The sequence below is a fragment of the Drosophila takahashii genome, chromosome X, assembly GCF_030179915.1.
Source record: "Drosophila takahashii strain IR98-3 E-12201 chromosome X, DtakHiC1v2, whole genome shotgun sequence".
Classification (NCBI taxonomy): domain Eukaryota; kingdom Metazoa; phylum Arthropoda; class Insecta; order Diptera; family Drosophilidae; genus Drosophila; species Drosophila takahashii.
In genome coordinates, this window is record NC_091683.1 from 14270743 (window position 1) to 14290660 (window position 19918).

Here is a 19918-nt window from a genome sequence, read left to right on the forward strand (position 1 = left end):
CTTGAAAGGGAAGTCCGTTTTTCGAATCAAATTTGGGGGTATTGAAAATTGTTCTATATTTTCAATGCCCCAAAGATTCGCCTGAGAACGGAAAACTAATTTTAACCTAACCTTTATACAACTGGAGACTATAACAAACAGTATATATGTGTATTTTGTATTGTGTATTTTTTTATTATTACATGTAACTTATTTGCTAGCGAATAAAGTGTCGAAAAGTTAAGATCTGTTTGGATTTGATTCTGATACTGATTCCTCTGGGTTTTACCAACTAAAAAAGTACTCCATGAGCATTTTTGTTCCACGTTTTCCAGCCAAGAAACCAACAAAAGGGGCGCAATTTCGCCTATTGCCGAGTGGGTGACAAGGTCGCCTCACTGCGTGTTGGTCCGCACAAAACGATGGTCTCATTCCGGCCACCGTTATTGTTGTTATTGTTATTAGCCTGCGGTTGCCAGTTGTCAAGGTCCTCGTCGCCATTCTCCTTGGCCCTCTGGTAGTTCTCCATTTCGCTGGCATACTTGCTGCTGGTGATGCCCAGCAGGGAGGCCAGTCCGCCGCCCACGTAGTCGATGCCGGCCAGGAATCGGTTGCCCATCCTGCTGGCCCTGTGCCGCAGGCGTGGCCCCAGCGCCATTTCGCTCTGGAAATGAGAGGGGGAAAAGGTTAGGTGAGTCACGATAGTGGTCAATAACCATGTTCTTATCTTCCCATTGCCCCGGGGCTCTACTTGTTTACGAGGCATGCTCAAAGCCATATATATTTCCATTGAGAGATATGAACTTTTTACTTTGTCACAATTTATCCACAATATTTTGTAATATTAATAACTCAAATATTTAACTAGGGCAATATAATGGCCCAAAATGTTTGCTATTTAGTAAATATTCCTATATAAACTCTTGAAATAATTAAAACAAAAGGGATTATCTAACAAATACCTAGGCGTTTTTGTTAGATAACATTATTTAATAGTTAAAAAGAAAAGCATTTAAAAATTCTAGTTGAATAAATATTAATTTAATAGTAAGGTTGCATTAATTTGATTTTTTATACCGAAAATGTCTAACTTCCTTATGATTTATTTTTGCATTTTATGCACAACTATTTAATTTCCATTTCTCATTGAATCGTAACGTTAAAAACGTACAAATAAATGCTAATGCGAATTTGAATCATATTTCAATTCAATCGTAACGTTACAAATTGATTCAAACGCGAATTCTTGAGATTCGCATGGAATATTTTGGAAATTCTCACTGATCCTCGATATATTAGGCATTTTAACAAATAAATGCTAATGCGAATTTGAATCATATTTCAATTCAATTGTAACGTTACAAATTGAAGCAAACGCGAATTCTTGAGATTCGCATGGAATATTTTGGAAATTCTCACTGACCCTCAAATATTTTAGGCATTTTATATGATTTTTATAGCCCTCTACCGTTAGTCCCCGGATGACGTACCTCGTTTAGATGGACGTCGTAGCTCCTGTCGCCCACTTCCGCATCCGCCTCGTCCTCGCTGCCGGAGGACAGCTCCTCCATGACGCCATCGCTGAAGTAGAGCATGCGTTTATTGGACTGCAGCTCGAGGGCCGTTACATTGTCCGTTTCGGATGCACTTGCTCCTGATCCTGATCCTGATCCTCCCCTGCTCTTGGTCATCCCCATTCCATCCCCCGACATATTTGTATATATTATTTAGCCGATTTAGCACCCGCTTCGATTGATTGACGCCGTGCGAATGTTTTTTTGCGGTTGAGCTTCACTTCGTTTGAATCGCAGCCGCCGTTTTGGTCATGAAAAAGCAAACGGGTGCGGGTTGCCAAATACAAATGCGATGCGGCGGGCGCTGGGGGGACGAAGTGTCCTTGGGTTGGGGGCCACCGGCTGCTCACAGTCGCCGAGAATCGCGTGCCATGGGGCGCTTCACTCAGCCAGGTGCAAATCCGATCAATAAACCGAAAAGCCGCTTCCACTGTGCAAACAACAACAACAACAATATGGAAACCCAAACAAAACAAAGGCGCGGCAGTGTGACCAGCGGCTGGCTACCGGCAGAATGATCCAGTTTGGTCTTACCGAATACATTTGCGATACTATCGTTAGTTTATTTATTTGGCTATAAGGTCGTGACATGTAAATAAAATTCTAGGCTAGCTTTGATGGTCAGTTGAAAATACTTATTATTTTATTCAATTAATTTTAGTTTTCTATAGGTTTTCTTATCATTAATAATTTTTTTTTTACTAACCATTTGTTTTATTTTTACTATGCATACCATTCTGTGTTGTGTATTTTGATTGATAAAACATCTGAATCTGATATAAAACTAAAATTATTTTAAACCCGTTTTGTGCAGTTAATTCAAGTCGAAATATATTACAAAATACATATATATTTCCCAACTATCGGCTCCGATAAATCCCAGCCCTAAGATCTGGTCACACCAATCAGCTGTTCCATTTGCGTCGTTTAATTTGTTTTTCTTTTTACAACAAATTGCATCCGAATCTTCCAAATCGGGGATCCAAAAATGGAGTCGCCCACCTCGCACCTGGTGGCCAAAGGTGAGTAATCCCCACCAGTGTTGCTATCGGGGTCACCAATGCGCTCCCCTTTCAGATTTCCAGGTGACAGGCGTTTCGCGCAGCGGACGCGTACGCAAAAAGTCGTCGAAACTGTTGGATTTCGAGTCGCCGGAGGAGATCGAGAAGCGGACGCGGCGCCAAAGTGGCGGCAGGCAAACCTCTAGATATTCCGGACGCGGGCGGCCGTCGAATGCGCTGCGCGACCTCGATCTCGACCAGGAGATGCTCGTGGACGAGCCGAACATCTCCGAGGGCGAGGAGTTCCAGCACCCGGAAACGCCGACCGCGGCGGCCGCCGTCCTGAACTCCGACGACGAGCTGGACAACCTGGTGCAGGATCTGGTCGACGGCGTCCAGGCGGAGGCCACCAGCCAGGCGTCGCCCACCGTCCGCCAGAGTCTCTACATGCGCGAGAAGGCCAACAAGCGCAAGGTGCTCAAGGACGGCAAGGTGGTGAACGCCAAGGTGCAGCGCAAGGACAAGGGCAAGCAGCGCTACACCGCCTACAGCCTGTGGGCCAGGGAGGCGCGCAAGCGGGACCTCCAGGATCTGGGTAGGTTTTCGAGTATTTCAGAGTTAAGATTCCAGTCCTTAGCCCCTAAATCTTGGTTAAAGAAACAGAAACCTCCGGGTTCCTGCTCGGTTTGGTATTGGAATATTTTCTAATTAAGCTTAAATGGGTGTTAGACACAGTCAAAAATTTATTTTCTTCAATTATAAAACCAAACGCGAATTCTTCAGGCCTCACCTTAGTAGACTTTGCATGCTGATTGGTTTTTAAAGCTAATATCATCTTAAAATATGGTTGTTTGTAACGTTACTATCAAAAATCCCCAGTTTTAACGCGAATTCTTTAGACCCCTTTTTGTTTTGTATAGTTTTTAATACAATTTTAATAAAATCTCCGGGTTCTGGGTGTTAGACACCCTCAACAATTTATTTTCTTCAATTATAAATCCAAACGCGAATTCTTCAGCCAGTACCTCAGTAGACTTTGCATGCTGATTGGTTTTTAAAGCTAATACTATCTTAAAATATGGTTGGTTGTAACGTAACTATCGAAAATCCCCATTTTAAACGCAAATTCTTTAGACCCCTTTTTGTTTTCTATAGTTTTTAATAAAATACTGCCTTCACTTACCTACTTTCCTTTTATTCTAGACTTTACCAGCGCCACCAGACGTCTCAGCGAGATGTGGGCGAACGTGTCGAATCGGGACAAGAACGCCTGGCGGCGCAAGGCCAAGATCCAGGCGTCCAGGGCCAGATCGCGCGACAGGACAGCTCCGAATGGCGCTCCGCAGGCGGCTAGCAATGGCAGCAGCACGGCCTTGGCTTTGGCCGAACCCTCGCAGCACGAGACGATCTTCCAGAATCGGGCGACGACGAGTCGTACACGCAAATTGGCCGCCGATCGGCAGCAATCCTCTCTAGACGCGGCGGCGGCGGCGGCAGCAGCAGCAGGGGCGAGTACCTCGTCGCAGAGGCGCAGCATTAGCACACGGAGTGGCAGGTCGCAGGCCTCGACGAGTGGGGCGGCGAAACAGCAGCAGTCGCCCGGGGAGGCGGAGGTGGGCAGTAGGAGTGGAGCTGGTCACCAGAGGCACGAGGAGTCGCACAAGACCAGCATCGAGGTGATCGACGCGGCGGCCCATTTAAAACTCTTGGGCGAGAGCCTCACGGTGATCGGCGAGCGGCTGAAGAAGCACAACGGATACGTGGCCCTCTCGGGCAGCCTGTCCGTGCTCCTCGACAGCCTGCTCTGCGCCATGGGACCACTGCTCTGCATGACCACGCAGATTCCGGGACTGGAGAACAAGGTCGAGCTGAGCAAAAACCTCGCCGACACCCTGGACAACATCGCCTACGTAATGCCGGGACTCTAATTTCGGGATATCATAGGAACCATACCTACACCATACCAGGCAGCTGAGCTTCCAACGGGGGGCTGAAATCGCCATCGGATATATATGTTAATTAAGAATTAGCCGTCAAGCAGAGAACTTAAATTTACCCACTAAATATCCTTAGTTATAAGCAGCTAAAGCATCTCGATCTTGAATAAGTAAAACTATCTATGCCAGATCGCAAGGTCACCCTCTACCCGAGTTTTGTTCTTTTGTTGGAAATGAAGAGTGTTTTTATTGCAGGTAAAGTATTAATCTGTGTCGCTAATAAGCTTAATAGCTGCGATTTTCTCAAAAGTTTTCAAGGATGTGTATAAATCTACAGCTGAAATTCTTTCAGATTTTGTAAAATTAAGTCTTAGGTGTTATTAGACTGGAAATTATGGATATATTTTAATACAATTTAATATGCAAACCAATGAACTTTAAATTAACGTGGAAAACAAAATTTATTTTGCAATGGTTTTATATAAATTGTGTAGAAAATTTCTACTAGAAATCTTTTTTTTTGAAAATGTCATTTCAATTCAAAATATCAAATGAATGGCATTTAAATTTAAAAAATCAGGTGAAACTGGCAATAAAACGCTTTTGAAATAAAAATATATATCGAAATGCTCTTCAACCACACAAATTAACAAAGTTATTAGTTAATAACGAGAATTAAATTAAATTTAAATAGCGGTCCAACAATCGATATCAGTGTGACCGCACGCCACCGATAGGCGCAGTGCGTCCTGTCGATATCAGGTGGCCCACTTTGCCCAGTAGGACCGTACTCGGGAGCAAGAATTGAGCCAGATTTTGGGCCTAGGCGACCGAATCCCCGCCAGAATCACCAGAATCGTGAGCACCGCCAGAACCAGCCATGTTGAGACCCCAGCCGCCACCGATGCCGCTGCCCCAGCCGCCGGGGAAGCGCAAAAAGCCCGCGGAACTGCAGTTGGCCTGCGGATGGCGCGGCTGCCAGGAGATTTGCACGGGCGAATGGAGTCTCAATGGGCACATTGCCGAGCATCTGGAGCAGTATGCCCGCGAGCAGGACCGCCGGGCGGTGGCGGATCAGGCGGACCATAAAACGGAGCACCAGTGCACCTGGAACGCCTGCGACTTCGCCACCGCCAACCTGGTGGAGTTCGAGCGGCACTCGTACTACCACGGCTACTACCTGCACCTCCTGCTGCAGGGCCAGCTGGAGTGCGACCTGCATCCGGAGATCCCCGCCTGCACGGCGCCCGCCCGCCTCGCGGACAAGCTGCCCCATTTGGGCCAGAACTTCCGCTGCGGCTGGACGGACTGCGAGCGCGAGTTCGTCTCGATTGTCGAGTTCCAGGACCACATCGTCAAGCACGCCCTCTTCGAGTACGACATACAGAAGACGCCCGAGGACGAGCGGCCCAAGACCATGTGCAACTGGACCATGTGCCACAAGCACATGGGCAACAAGTACCGCCTCATCGAGCACATCAGCACCCACTCGAACAAGAAGCAGGTGGCCTGCTTCCACTGCGGCGAGCTGTTCCGCACCAAGACGACGCTCTTCGACCACCTGCGCCGCCAGCCGGAGAACAACAGTGAGTGGGGTGCTTCTCGGGGACATTTCATCCTTTTCTGGGACATTAGAACCCTTGATATTCGCCCTTTACCTGAGATACCATCCTTAGTAATGTAATTTAGGTCCTAGTTCTAGCATAGATTGGATATGTGATGATATATTTCATATATTACGGGTCTCTCTTTATTTTAGTTAAGATACCATCCTTAGTAATGACATTTGAGTCCTAGTTCTAGCATATATTTCACATATGTTGATTTATTTCATATTTCATCCTTTTCGAAGATATAAAAATCCTTGATTTTCCCCCTTAACCTGAGATACCATCCTTAATAATGACATTTCAGTCCTAGTTCTAGCATATATTTGATATGTGATGATATATTTCATATTTTATCCTTCTCTAAGATATAAAAACCCTTGATTTCCCCCCTTAACCTTTTCAGATCGGGATTTAGTTAAGATACCATCCTTAGTAATGACATTTTAGTCCCAGTTCTAGCATATATTTGATATGTGATGAAATATTTTATATATTTCGGATCTCTATTTATTTCATTCTTTTCTAAGATAAAAAAATCCTTGATTTTCCACCTTAACCTGAGATACCATCCTTAGTAATGACATTTCCATCCTAGTTCTAGTATATATTTTATATATGATGATTTATTTCAAATATTTTGGATCTCTTTTTATTTCATCCTTTTCTAGGACATTAAAATCCTTGATTTTCCCCCTTAACCTTTTCAGATCGGGGTTTAGTTAAGATACCATCCTTAATAATGACATTTTGGTCCTAGTTCTAGCATATATTTGATATATGATGATATTTTTCATATTTTCCTCCATTTTGCAAACATTGATTTTTCAAGGGAGAGATAGTTGCAACTTTGATAGCAATCAATTCACTTCCATGGGGGTGAATTGTTCACCAAGCATCTTATTGATTGTTGAAAACACCCCTTGCAAATATACACACATCTCACTGCCAAATAAGGATGTGCAACCCCCATATAAACTAATTAGTTTAGAAGCAATTAAGATACTAAATCTGAAAATCCATTTGCAGCCAACAACTTTCAGTGCGCCCAGTGCTTCAAGTTCTTCGCCACCAAGAAGCTGCTGAAGAGCCATGTGGTGCGGCACGTGAACTGCTACAAGTGCACCATGTGCGACATGACCTGCAGCTCGGCCAGCTCGCTGACCACCCACATCCGGTATCGCCACCTCAAGGACAAGCCCTTGAAGTGCAGCGAGTGCGATACGCGCTGCGTCCGGGAATCGGATCTCGCCAAGCACGTCCAGATAGTCCACTCGAAGACGGTGCACCAGTGCGAGCATCCCGACTGCCACTACTCGGTGCGCACCTTCACGCAGATGCGAAGGGTAAAAAGCTACTTGTAAACTACAGGGAAATGTCAATAAATTCCATGTTTTTCCACAGCACTTTCTGGAGGTGCACGGCAATAATCCCATTCTGTACGCCTGCCACTGCTGCGAGCGCTTCTTCAAGAGCGGCAAGTCCCTGTCCGCCCACCTGATCAAGAAGCACGGCTTCCGGCTGCCGTCGGGCCACAAGAGATTCACCTACCGGGTGGACGAGAACGGATTCTACCGCCTGGAGACGACGCGCATCGAGAGTCTGGAGGTGACGCAGCAAATACTGTCGCCGCAGGTGAACGTCTCGCTGGAGATCGACCTGAAGCCGGGCACCGGCACCTGCTACGAGATCGTGGACCCCACAAACGCCGAGTTCGAGCGCATCATCGTCTCGAACGATCCGCACGAGGCGCAGCTGATGGGCGAGGTGGTCATCTCGCTGCCCAGCCTGACGGAGGAGCTGTGAGGAAGGCGCAACCGACGCAAGGCAGCCAACACTTTTGATCTCGTGTGCCCCCTCCCATTTCAGTTTAGACTTAGGTAGCAAATAGGATAGGATGCGGATAGGATGTCATAACGCCCAGGGGCGCAATGCCCATCAAAATCGAGGGGTAACCATTTAACTTTGTGTAATAACTATCCTATAAGTAGGTATTTTTCTATCTAGGGTTTATTTTTCACCTTTTCCTAATTTGTTCAAAATGTTCTCTACGAAAAATATACACTAAAATCATATTAGGTTAATATTATATTTTTAGAAGCTAGGGAATTTAGTAAAATATTCCTTCTGCCCTGTGTCCAATTTCTGTTTTAACTTATCCTATTATCTTAAATACGAATTGCACAATCAAGTTAGACTTATATCAAAACTGGGCGCTATGTCATCACCGGCAAATGCATTGATTCTGTACCATCATATCTCCAAACTATTATTATTATTATTTTAGACTGTATGTGCGTGCCTGCCCCTCTATGTGTGTGAAATGTCTGTGAGTGGTTGGCATTATCTATCCCGGATCGGGATCCATTCGTCATTTAGTCCTAAGCATTCTGACAGTTTCCAGTAGCAACTTTATTGTTTAAGGTGTCTAGCCAATAAAGAAAGAAAGCCTAAAGAATTCGAATTATTTTCCTCTTGAAAAAAGAATATGCTTCGGTGTTTCTTAACTATTTGACGATGATAACGATAAGGATAATTAAATGTTTGGGAGGGGAACCTCTTTACAATGAACCTCTAATAAAATAAAGCAAATATGAAGAATATTATTCAGTGCATCATAGCTAATGTCAAAAAACATAAATGGAAATAACTAAATTACCAACAAAACTGTGCAAATAAGTAATAATTCTAAAAAAGACGCTGCATAATGTATCAAAAGCTAATATATCGTTCTTATAAAGAAGGATTCTCCTATGCATTTCCATCCTATTTATTATAGAGAACATATTTTATAGGCGAAATATACCTTCTCAGCTCTAAATAAATTTTTACCCATCCTAAGGCTAGGTATTCCACTTTCTTAACTCTATTTCCTGGCCATTTGTTTGAGGTTAGCTTCCTCGGCACTTGAAAAAAATAAACACATGATAGTTGTGGTTTTTAAAAGATTTTTTGTTGTTTAATTCTGGGATGCTTAGACTCGCTCTCAAGTAACGACGACATATATATGGTATTGTTGGTCTATATAGATATATGTGTTTCACACCGGAAAAAAATAAAAAACACAACGCGGCGCTCCAAATGCTTTTCCGATTCCGATACCGATTCCGGATTCCGAACTATCGGCTGGGTTCCGTTTACTTGGCGTGGGTCTGGGCCTTCCTCAGCTGGGTGAGGATGTTGGACAGCTCCTCGCGCTTCCTCTTGGCACGGATGTGGGTGCCCAAGCGGCGCTTGAGGAACTTCAGGGCCCTCTTGTCCTTGGACACCTTCAGCAACTCCATGGTGCGCTTCTCGTAGGGGGCATGGCCCACCACCTCGCGCACCAGATCGCGCATGAACTTGGTGTGACGGGTTTGGATCTGTAATATCGATAATAAAAGCCATGTAAACAAAGGGGATTGGTATTCGGATCGGAGATCCTAACTTACGTTCTTCAAGCGAGATCCACGCAGACCCTTGACCTTCTTGTCGCCGGTGTACTTGACATTCCGGATCTTGGTGGTCTTGTGGCCCTTGTTAAGACCGATTGCCAGCTCGTAGCGCACTGCCATCTTCACTGTGGGTAAAGAATTATTATTATTAAAATGTTTAACAATTTCTAGGCGGTTCAGAGTTGCCAAAAGCTAGAACTAAAGTATTTTTTGTTATGTGTGGTTTGTAATATTATATTATCGTGTGGAAACCGCTATTTATTTATGTGTATATTTCCACACCACGTGCGAGTTTAAAAGTCTAGGGATTTTGGCTATCAAATGGAACTCAGCTTCATAGCCGCACACGCACACTTGCAACACACACACAAATAGTGGCAAATTCCACAAAAACACGAGGGCGCCGAATAATTTAGCGAAAAAAAAACACACACACAAGAAAAAATAGTTAGAATCGGATATAAAACCCGATCTAATGTAAGATTTGGCACAGTTCACCAGCCTTAATATTTAATTCTAGACGAAATTCCACGGCGTAGCACTCTACCTCAGTTGCTGTTAAAAGAAGAAAAGAGCGAAAAAAAGTGGAGAGGAAATAGTGGTGGAGATATCTCAGATCAATCGATGTTTTTTGGTTTCTTACAATATCGATGTTCTATCGATGTTTTCTGAAACCGAAACAGCCACACCAAAAATGTTAAAATTCATGTTAAATTAAATGTTAAGATTAAATTCTTAATTATCGTCTATCTAAAATTGTTATGTAATTCTGTAAAAAATGTAGCTTACTAGATTGATACCTTGTATAAGCAGGACCTAATAATTATTCTAATTTGGTTGTTGGCAGATTTGATGGTATTCTACTTTAAATATAGCAAAGCGGTTTCTTATTCGAATTTGTAGAGGGGCATATATTTCACAGTTTTCCAAAAATGCAATGAAATATTAAGAGCTGCCCAGAACACGAAATTAACGGCTTGAAATTTTAAACATAAATAAAAATCACGCACTTACCAACACAGCCCAGTGGCAACGCAGCACCAGCGGCTGCCACTTCAGGGTTGCTCGCCCGCTATCGATAGCTATCGATACCAAGTAGCAACGCTGGCCGTGATTGTGATTCGACCCGATGACCAGACTCCGCACACGTTTTTTTCGGCTTTGTGCAAGCAATTCGAGTGCAATTCCCAAATTCCAACCGAAAACCCCCTGAGAAGTGCGCGGCGCCTGCAAATCGGCCAACTGCGAGGTGATTCCCCGCGAGGCAGACAATCGCCCCGGTTTCGGCGCAGCCTGGCCACACTGCCGCACGCCGGCCATGTTATTGTGATTTGTAAAAGGTGGAACTAGACACGTGTTTAATTCGGGCAGCCCAGCGTTGAGAAATCGCCAGTGAATCGCCAGCAGACACACAAAAAGACCACGCAGAACTCGCGAGTGCATTGCATTGTATTGAAAACACCCGAAATCAGTGGGCAAAATAAGTTATCCAGGCGGTGGCGAGAGGTAAGAAATCGAGGCACGCGGAACATAACCTAGTACAAAAAGTGCGTTGTGTGTGTGTGTTTGGTGTGCCAAAACAGAGAGATGGTGGAGGAAAATGGTGTCATGTTCTGTTCCGAGCGGATTTGCTCCACTGTCTCGGCGGGTCTCAAGCTCACTTCGCACTTTCCTTCCTGCTCCCTCCTTTCGCTCGGCTCCCCCCGCTTCTTTTTTTTCAAGTTTTTGTTCAAGTGTATGCCCGCCTGCCGCCGCTGCTGCGCTGTTGTTGTTGTTCCGGCAAAGTGACAGTGGGTGGCGAAGGGAAAAATTTGGAGTTAAATCGACGATTACACAATGCCATCGCACAGTCACACACACACAGACCACCGAGCATAAGTATGCTAGTTGTGCGTGTGTGTGTGTGTTTCACAGCTTTCACCGTTAATTTTGGGTTTTTTTTTTATAGATAGAAAGAGAGCCAAAAAGGAGCAGCCACTCCCACAATATATAGATATATATATATATATCCCCCGATTATACAATCCCCGCCCAGTTTTGGCCACCATATGATCGGAAACCACGTTGCCAAGATTATAACAATGTGGACTTTTCGGCTTGCTGGCAATGTTGTTGCACCTGGCTTGTTGTTGTTTTGATGCCGCTCTCCCTCTCTCTCTCTCGCTCGTTTGCTCATTCGGAGTTGAAAGGGGAATTCAAATTTTTGGGCTGTTGCTTCACCTCCCCTTTCGTCTGCTTCATCTTCTTCTGGCCGCATGGAAATTCGAGTTTCGAGCAACAACAACAACAACACGCAAGTTCAAAGTCACAAATAACCAACAGAAAGATACAAAAAAAAACATGCCTAAACATGTTTGTTTGCATGCCAAGACACGCACGCACACACATCAATATTCATGTGTAAACAAGCTTACAGTATAAGAAATTAAAAGAAACTTGAAAAAGGCAAGACGAAGTTTGAATTCTCTGCATTTTATAGATAGCTTTAAAAATTAAATTACCCCTTTTGATTTAAAAATGTATCGTCCTTAAAACGAAACAAGTTATGCAATCGTGTGAATTCCAAGAAAGCTAATGTGGAAATAGTGCATACTACTTGCAAACTTAAAGACAAAATTATAATGATATCGGCAAAAGGGTATACAACAAAATCGGAAAAAATACCCGTCACCCGGTTTTCTACGATTAGGAAATGCCACAGCTGTCTGGCCGATTGCCCTTCCATGGGCATTTTATAGCACCCCATTAGGCCCCTCCCTCCCCCTCGCACACCCCCCACCCGGCGATCTGTCGCTATTTGTTGTTTGGTTGTTCGGTGATTGGGCTTATCATCTGTCCACTGTGCAGCCGAGGACCTTTGGGCCCTAACGAAGTGACGAAATCGACGAAGGGGAAGCTCGTTACAGTGGGACAGAGCAGAAATAATTAGAATATATTAATTCAAATTAATATTGAAAAGTATTAGGCTGTTTTTAAGCTACCAAAGCAAAAGGGATTATACAAAACTAAAATACAGCTCAAACTCTTGGTTAACTCAGCATGACTAGCACATTTTGAGACCACTGTGCGGAAATGTTGACAAAATTTGAATCTGCATTTGCGACGCATTTGGATAGATTTCGAGTAACGGATTTCGGATTTCTTTGTTCTAATGAGCTCGCCACTCTCTTTTTCTCTCCGTCCCTCTCTTTCCCCCCGTGCGGCATGTGTGTTCGTGTGGGTGGCAAGGGGCGCTAAAAAAAACTTTTGCCACCACACGCATCCTCTCTTTTTTCGCGGAATGGTGGGGGAGGAGGATGTAGGAAAGCGGATGGAGTGAAGAGCGGAGAATCGGTGCCGAAATAAAAAAAAAAACAAAAAACGCCAGAAGAAATGGCAATTAGAAGGCGGGCAAAGTAGTTTCCCTTCTTATATCGAGCAGTCGATATCTCGAATCTCTCGAACCATTTCGCCGGCATTTCGAAACCAAAAAAAAAACAATAACAAAAAAAAAACAAACAAAAGCATAGACTCCAAAAAAAGCCTTAACGAATTGATGCCATAAAACGACAAAAAAAAAATACAAACGAAATCTGAAAAACAACGAACCAGTTTTTTAGGCCACCTAGCAAATCGGCGATATCTAATAGTGATATACAACTTAGTTAAAAGGTGAAGAATTTCTGGCAAACTGTTGTTTTCGTAACTTTTAGTTTTGTTTTGTAATGATTTCGTAACATTTGCCATTGCCATACGTAAACGTAACGGTTTCTTCTTGTGCTCCCGCACTCTCTCCTTCTCTTTCTCCGCGTTCTTGCGCACGCGCTCTTTTCTCGCGATCTTGCTCACTCTCTCTGTCACTCTGTATCGCTTTCTCTCTCTCTCCCTCTCTATCGTTGTGTTTTCCCTTCCGCGTGGCATTCAAAAATCACTTTGCACCTTATTCGCTCTCTCTGCAGTTTTGTTGTTGTCTATATTTATGTATTTATTTGTTGCTATTAATACGCAAAAGTTCAGAAAGGAAAAAGCCAAAATCAAACACACACTCAAGCACAGGGGGAAAAAACACACACACACACGCACACTTATGCAAGCGAGCACATGCACGCGGGTCTCGTGATTTTCAAAAACAATTGAAAACCTTTTTATAGGTTTTTCAAATATAAATATAGTTTTTGTTTTATGTTTAATGGTCATGTGGCGGTTTTACATATTTAAAATGTCTAAAATGCATTTAAACATTTCATTTCGTATCTATTTAAATGCACACCAATTCATTCAGTTTTTAAAGTTATTCAACAAAAATACGATTTTGTGTACTTGTTCTTATCTTTTGTCATGACAAGCATTTTAAATATAAATATACGACGCTACTTAATTTTGTAAATTGTGGTCCTGATAAGAATTCATAAATCGTTGCTGCTTATAAATTAAACAACTAACTACTTGATTTCTAGTTGTATGTGTACATTTTATATATTTTTAAGATTGCAAAGATTACTATACTGAAAATATTTAAATCAAACATAAGGAAATATATATTACTCATTAAGTTTTGCTTAATTTCGCCTTTTATTATTCATTAGAACATGAAAATGATCGATATTTTAAGAATAAATCGAAAAATGGCAAACTGACGATATTTTTTCAAGCTCTACAATTCATGGATTAAAAAATATACAAGAGTATTGAAAATTCAAAATTCTGGCTTAGGAACCCATTTAAATGTCATATGAATAAGCCCCTCATTTACATATTTAGAAGCATACAAATTTCAATAGATATTGGAGATCTAGGGAAATTACTTAAGAAACACACATCTAACTAAAGACCATCCATCGTTTCAGATCCTTCAATATTCAGCGAAAATGGTATCCGGTCGTCCTCTACTCTACCTCTCACTGCCCGGTGTAGCATTTATACTCGGCGTCTTTTGGTTTCGGCGTAGAAATAAAAATCGTTTAGACAAGCCCGATGACGAGGACACATCGGCCGTCAAGGACTCGTCGATTGAGCCCACTGTGCAGGCGCGCAAGGCCAATGGAGTCCTGCAGAATGGCAAGCTGCCACAGCAGCCGGCCAGCAAGTCGATGAACATCAACGGAACCATAGCCAATGGAAGCGGAAGTGGAAGTGGAAGCGGTGGCAGCAATAGCGGAAGCGGCAGCGATGAAAAGGATAGTCCCACCACCATGTTGTATGGCAAATCCGCACCCATCAAAATCCAGAGCAATGGACGCTCCTCAAATGGCAAGCATCAGCAGCAGATCGATTCCGAAATGCTAAAGTCAAAGATTCAGGATGCCGAGCACAAGAAACTGTGCTCCATAGACGAGGATTTCGAGAATCTATCGTCGCCGCGTGATTTGCCCGATTCGGTGAATACACGCGTGTCCTTCTATAATCGCAAGGCCAGCCAAAAGACAGTGGAACCGGTGGTGATCAAGGCCACGCGCACGCCCAAGATATCGCCGGAGAACTCGTTCCTGGACACCAACTACACCACCAAGGAGGAGTGCGAGCAGAACAATAACTGTGAGCCCAAGGAGAAGGAGAACGATAAGGTCTCCAAGGCGGAGGCCACTGGGGAACAGCAGCAGGAGCATGAGCAGGAGCAGGAGCAGGAGCAGACGGTGCTGAAGGAGGAGCTGGTGGACAGCAATGGCAATCAGAAGCGCAACGTGGACGCGGCCAGCCCCTCGCTGAGCATTTGCAGCGTCCAGTCGGGCGATTCCGGCAAGGGATCCAGCCTGCCCCGCTCGGAGGCGACACGCGTGAAGACCAGCTACGAGTTCCTCTTCCCCATCAGCCTGATCGGTCACCTGTACGGCCGCAAGCGGGCCTTCATTAACCAAATCAAGGCCAAGACCCTGGCCAGCGTGGCCCTGAGCAAGAATCCCTATTCGGGCAAGGTGCGCATCTGCACCATCGAGGGAACGGAGAGCGAAATCGACGCCGCACTGGCCATGATCCGTCAGCGTTTGCCGGCCAAGCGGTATCCCAACTTCACCATGCAACGCATCCACTTTGCGCTTCCCCAGACCATAGTTCCTCTTTCGACCGAAAGCCTCTACAATCTACAAGTGAGTGATGGTGTGACGATGACAATGACACTGACAATGGTGACGATGCCGCCGACACGACATGGTTATAGCCGATTGGCTGATTTGATTTGATGACTTTACAATAGTATTCCTTAATCCCCGATGAATACGCAGAGAGTATTTTGTGATTCTCTAAGTGGTTGAACACTGTTCCTGTCGTGTCGGCGCAATCGGATCGTTTCGATTTCGAGTCCCCATCCAATCCAAACCAAACCAATCCATCAATATATATATCTCTAATGCCTTGGCTAACTCCTCCCCCGCAGCTGAAACTGATCGAGGGCATCAACAACGATGTGGTGGTGAGTGCGGTGCTCTCCGGGTCGCATGTGTTCATCCAGCACCCGCTGCATCCCTCGCATCCATCGCTGCCCATGCTGCAGAAGCAGCTGTACGACAGCTACTCCAACATGGAGTCGCCCCAGCTGCCCAGCTTGGAGATCAGTGCCGTGTGCGTGATACCCATCAATGGGGTGTGGTATCGCGTCCAGATCGTGGACACGGATGCCGAGGACGAGGAGCGTTGCCTGGTCAAGTTCCTCGACTTTGGTGGCTACATGAATGTCGGCTTCAGCACACTGCGCCAGATCCGCACCGATTTCATGAGTGTGCCCTTCCAGGCCACTGAATGCATCCTGTCCAACATTGAGCCCATCGGTGAGTGAGATTTGTTGTCTATAATTGTCTTGATTTATTTCTGATACTCATTATGTATTCCCTGTATTTTCGTGGCAGGTGAGACCTGGTCCATCGAGGCGGCCGAAATCCTCAACCAACTAACCAAAGGCATTGTCTTGCAAGCCCAAGTCGCCGGCTACAATAGTCACAACATACCAGAAATCTATTTATTCGCTTCTCTAGGTCCCAATGTGAGTATTGACCATCGATCAGAGGGAGATGGCATGTTGAAAAAGAGGGAGATAGCTGGTTACGGCGCATGACATAATGGGCAAACCGATTTTAAGCTAACTTTACCAATATTTTGCGGTTTTTTATTTTGAGAACTTTTCATTACATGTGTTAAAAATTCCCATTTCATTTTGTTTAATGATTAGTATTCTTTAAATATTATTTTAAAGCATTTATTTCAAATTCCTAATTGTTTGCTTGCTTTTAAGTGTAAATTAAATTGAAATATGCTTAAATTTATCTTGAAAATCGATAAATCATACAGATAATTTTGTTTAAAAAAATATGTACTTTTTAAATCAATTGTTTTTGATATATCTTAGCCATTCCCCATTGAACAGGCAATTTCTAACTCGATTTTCTCATTCCAGAATGTAATCTTTATCAATAAGGAACTGGTCGCCAGGAACCTCGCGAAGTGGGTGGAGATGCGTGACTAACAGCCTTCGTGAACAACTCAACTAGTAACCAAGAACTATATGAAATCTAAAAGCAAACTTAAACAACAATCACTCAAACCCAAATCAAGCAACTTGGCAGTGCAACAAAGGAATGCTTGAGTCTAGTGCAGCGGGCTCCAAAAGGTGAAGAAGAATTCGGATCACGGATTGCGGATGCAGCTTTTACAGATAGCATGTAGCACATAGCATATAGCAGATGGCAGATTGCAAAGGAACTGCCAAATTGCAGAGGCCCCCAAACAAAACAAAAGATAACAAACACGTTCGTTAAGTTGTAGAATGCGACTGAGCCTAGAAGGGGAGAGCCCCTTGATCATTACATAACAAACAACAAACAACAAGCAACACCCAATCGCAAAATACACACACGCATATATGAATAAGAGCACCTAACACCTCACTAACCCACAGACACACACGCATTACACACAACCAGGCAAACGTTTGTTTGTTGACTGCCCAGGATTGGATACCAAAATGGGGGGGATAAAGGGGGATGGGGGAAGATCAGCTAGATGGGTATGATTTGTGACCACTTTGGCGGCACCAACGGGCGGGCGGGCATCCTACGGATCGGCTAGAACTGTCGGACTTGAGAACGAACCGCTTAAGATATTACCATACTCAGTTTATAAGTAGCCAGTACTACCTAGTGTAAATAGTTTTTATAAATTTAACAAAATGCTAAAACAAAAATACACTAAATATAAACTAAACGTAAAATATCAAGCGTTCATCAGATATAAAGAAAAATAAACAAAACAAACAAAAACAAAGAAAATCCACAAAAAAAAAACAAACAAATTTCAATATATATCTTGGCAAAAGTAGAGAAAAACCTGATATAATTTTAATTTTATGTTGCTGTTTGCTGAGATCTGTAAATATTATAATAGGCTTTTTTAAAACTGATAACTGATAATATCTGAACGATCATTTTATATATTTACATGCATTATATATCTTTTGTTTAATTTGTATTCATACTGAAACTACTCAAACCGCGAAAAGTACAAGATTACTTCGAACAGCTGAAAGTAAGATGGAGATGATGATGGAGTTACAGAAAACAGAAAAGGGAAACTAGAAGAGAAGCAACCCCTCACCTCACCTCAACACCCGCACTAAAGCCGCAGAATGCCTAACTATGAAAAACCACTTGAAAAACAGACAAATTAACGTTACAAATTCTAAATATCTATATATGCGTGTGTGCCATTGTTAGTCAACAAACAAACATAAAACAAAGCAAAAACAAAAAAACAGAAAAACCTATTAAGCAAAAAAGAATGGATACTTTTCCCCAACAACCCATTGTAAATAAAATCCATTTTGACAGACAAAGAAATGCAAAGAAAAACACAAAAAAAAACAATAATTGTTGCTACCAAAACTAGCCTATTGAAAAACGGAGTGAAAACCTCTAAATGCCTTTCTTTCAAAATTATTTTGTATATGCAACGAGAACTATCTCTTGAAAGCAAGCAAGGGAAATTGTTGCAAACTAATCGCTTACCAGTTAGTTACCAATTCTGGGTGTCTAGCCTAGCAGCAATTTTAGGTAGAATTGTTCTAAGATGCAGCACAACCACAAAAACAGCAAAAACAAGAACAACAACAACACATCAATAACACAGTAACACACTAACCAACCTACCAACCATGTTAACCATATTTATTTAGTTCAGAAGAAGAGTTTTATTTTTCAAAAAATGTATTTCACATTGAGAAAATAGATCGGCAGCAACGGAAACAATATATATAAATCATTAATGAAGATTTCAAGATCGTAAAGAGCATAATTCAGTTTGATAGTCGTCGTCATTGTTCTCATTGTCGTCATCGTCATAAATAAATAACTTAGTTAATATAACGTACAAGTGATGATCCACACACATATATATATACATATATATCTATCTATTTTGTCAACATGAAAGACTTGGCGTGTTATTCTTCTTCTACGATAGTTTACTACTATTATTATTATCGCTATCATTATATCATTATTATTATTATTACGACGCCTTTTTTTTGCTGTTTGTTTCTAGTTCTTTCGTGCGTAATTAATTTACCATTTACTTGCTAATTTAAAGTAATTCATTCTTATTGTTATCTTAAAACATTATTGACTTGATCAACTTTTGGAGGGGCCAAGGAGGTTTTTGGCGGGGGGGATGGGAGGATCTCGAGATCCCAAGTTCCCCCCTTCGCCCCCTCCCGCTGCCTTCCACACTCTAGTGCAAATTCGTTTAATGGATCCTTGTTTTAGTGTCGCCTTTGAAAATTCTTTCGAGAGAAAAATACATTTTAGCCTATGGAACACTACTTATACTATTGGTTACTTTTAAATGAGAAACATTAAACACTATTCTAGGTCAAAGTCTAATTTCAATTTGTATTCGCCAGAGTTGTCAACGTTCTCGGTGTTTTATCGAATTCATTGTAGATTTGTCACTTGTACAATTGTTGATAAACTGATTAACTGATAACTGATTAACTGACATAGAGATAATGCAAATGCAAATGCAAACACAACAGACATGATGTAGAGCACATATTGAAACTAATCTTAGTGGATAGCGTTGGATAGCGAGAAGAGTGTCCTCCCTTAAAGATCATCGTATGTGTGTGGTACTTCTATTTTTTTTCTTATCTAGTAATGCTGGGAGGACAAGAGTTACGAATAAGATTTAATTTATAGACGCATTAAAGTGAGAATAATTTACAAATCTAGTTATTAACTAAATATAATGCAAGTACATTAAAATAAAACATTATTGAAAAGGAATTGAGTGCGTTGAAAAAGTGTTTTTACTTGGGTTTGGGCCTGCCTACGTTTTTCTTTCAGCTCCTCTCGCTTTCACTTCGATGACGAGTCGTTTTTATAGCAGTTATACAAGGAGTTATCCTAGGAAATGGTATATCATATC

The 19918-nt window shown here is 42.7% G+C and overlaps 5 protein-coding genes across 6 annotated transcripts; 3 read left to right on the forward strand and 2 right to left on the reverse strand.

The window, feature by feature from the left end:
- Positions 1-149: 149 nt before the first annotated feature.
- On the reverse strand, positions 150-2096 carry LOC108054784 (protein FAM177A1). The gene is made up of 2 exons (XM_017137854.3): positions 1470-2096; positions 150-643 (listed from the first exon to the last, which is right to left on the reverse strand). The coding sequence occupies exons 1-2, from the start codon at positions 1689-1691 to the stop codon at positions 347-349; spliced, it is 519 nt and encodes a 172-aa protein (XP_016993343.2). The 5' UTR covers positions 1692-2096; the 3' UTR covers positions 150-346.
- Positions 2097-2419: 323 nt separating this feature from the next.
- Positions 2420-4699, forward strand: LOC108054779 (HMG box-containing protein 4). The gene is made up of 3 exons (XM_017137848.3): positions 2420-2575; positions 2631-3149; positions 3758-4699. The coding sequence occupies exons 1-3, from the start codon at positions 2542-2544 to the stop codon at positions 4480-4482; spliced, it is 1278 nt and encodes a 425-aa protein (XP_016993337.2). The 5' UTR covers positions 2420-2541; the 3' UTR covers positions 4483-4699.
- Positions 4700-5222: 523 nt separating this feature from the next.
- On the forward strand, positions 5223-9234 carry Hinfp (Histone H4 transcription factor). Its single transcript, XM_017137857.3, has 3 exons — positions 5223-6077; positions 7128-7444; positions 7503-9234. The coding sequence occupies exons 1-3, from the start codon at positions 5372-5374 to the stop codon at positions 7902-7904; spliced, it is 1425 nt and encodes a 474-aa protein (XP_016993346.2). The 5' UTR covers positions 5223-5371; the 3' UTR covers positions 7905-9234.
- Positions 9030-10176, reverse strand: RpL36 (ribosomal protein L36). The gene is made up of 3 exons (XM_017137859.3): positions 10080-10176; positions 9530-9657; positions 9030-9460 (listed from the first exon to the last, which is right to left on the reverse strand). Exons 2-3 carry the CDS (start codon positions 9650-9652, stop codon positions 9236-9238), a joined length of 348 nt encoding a protein of 115 aa, XP_016993348.1. The 5' UTR covers positions 9653-9657; positions 10080-10176; the 3' UTR covers positions 9030-9235.
- Positions 10177-10654: 478 nt separating this feature from the next.
- spoon (A-kinase anchor protein spoonbill) lies at positions 10655-19776 on the forward strand. 2 transcript variants are annotated; one of them, XM_017137855.3, is made up of 5 exons: positions 10655-11038; positions 14359-15594; positions 15882-16272; positions 16351-16484; positions 16896-19776. In XM_017137855.3, exons 2-5 carry the CDS (start codon positions 14380-14382, stop codon positions 16962-16964), a joined length of 1809 nt encoding a protein of 602 aa, XP_016993344.2. In that variant the 5' UTR covers positions 10655-11038; positions 14359-14379; the 3' UTR covers positions 16965-19776. The 2 variants fall into 2 exon arrangements, with proteins under 2 accessions (XP_016993344.2, XP_016993345.2); XM_017137856.3 differs by lacking the exon at positions 10655-11038 and adding an exon at positions 13162-13183.
- Positions 19777-19918: the final 142 nt, after the last annotated feature.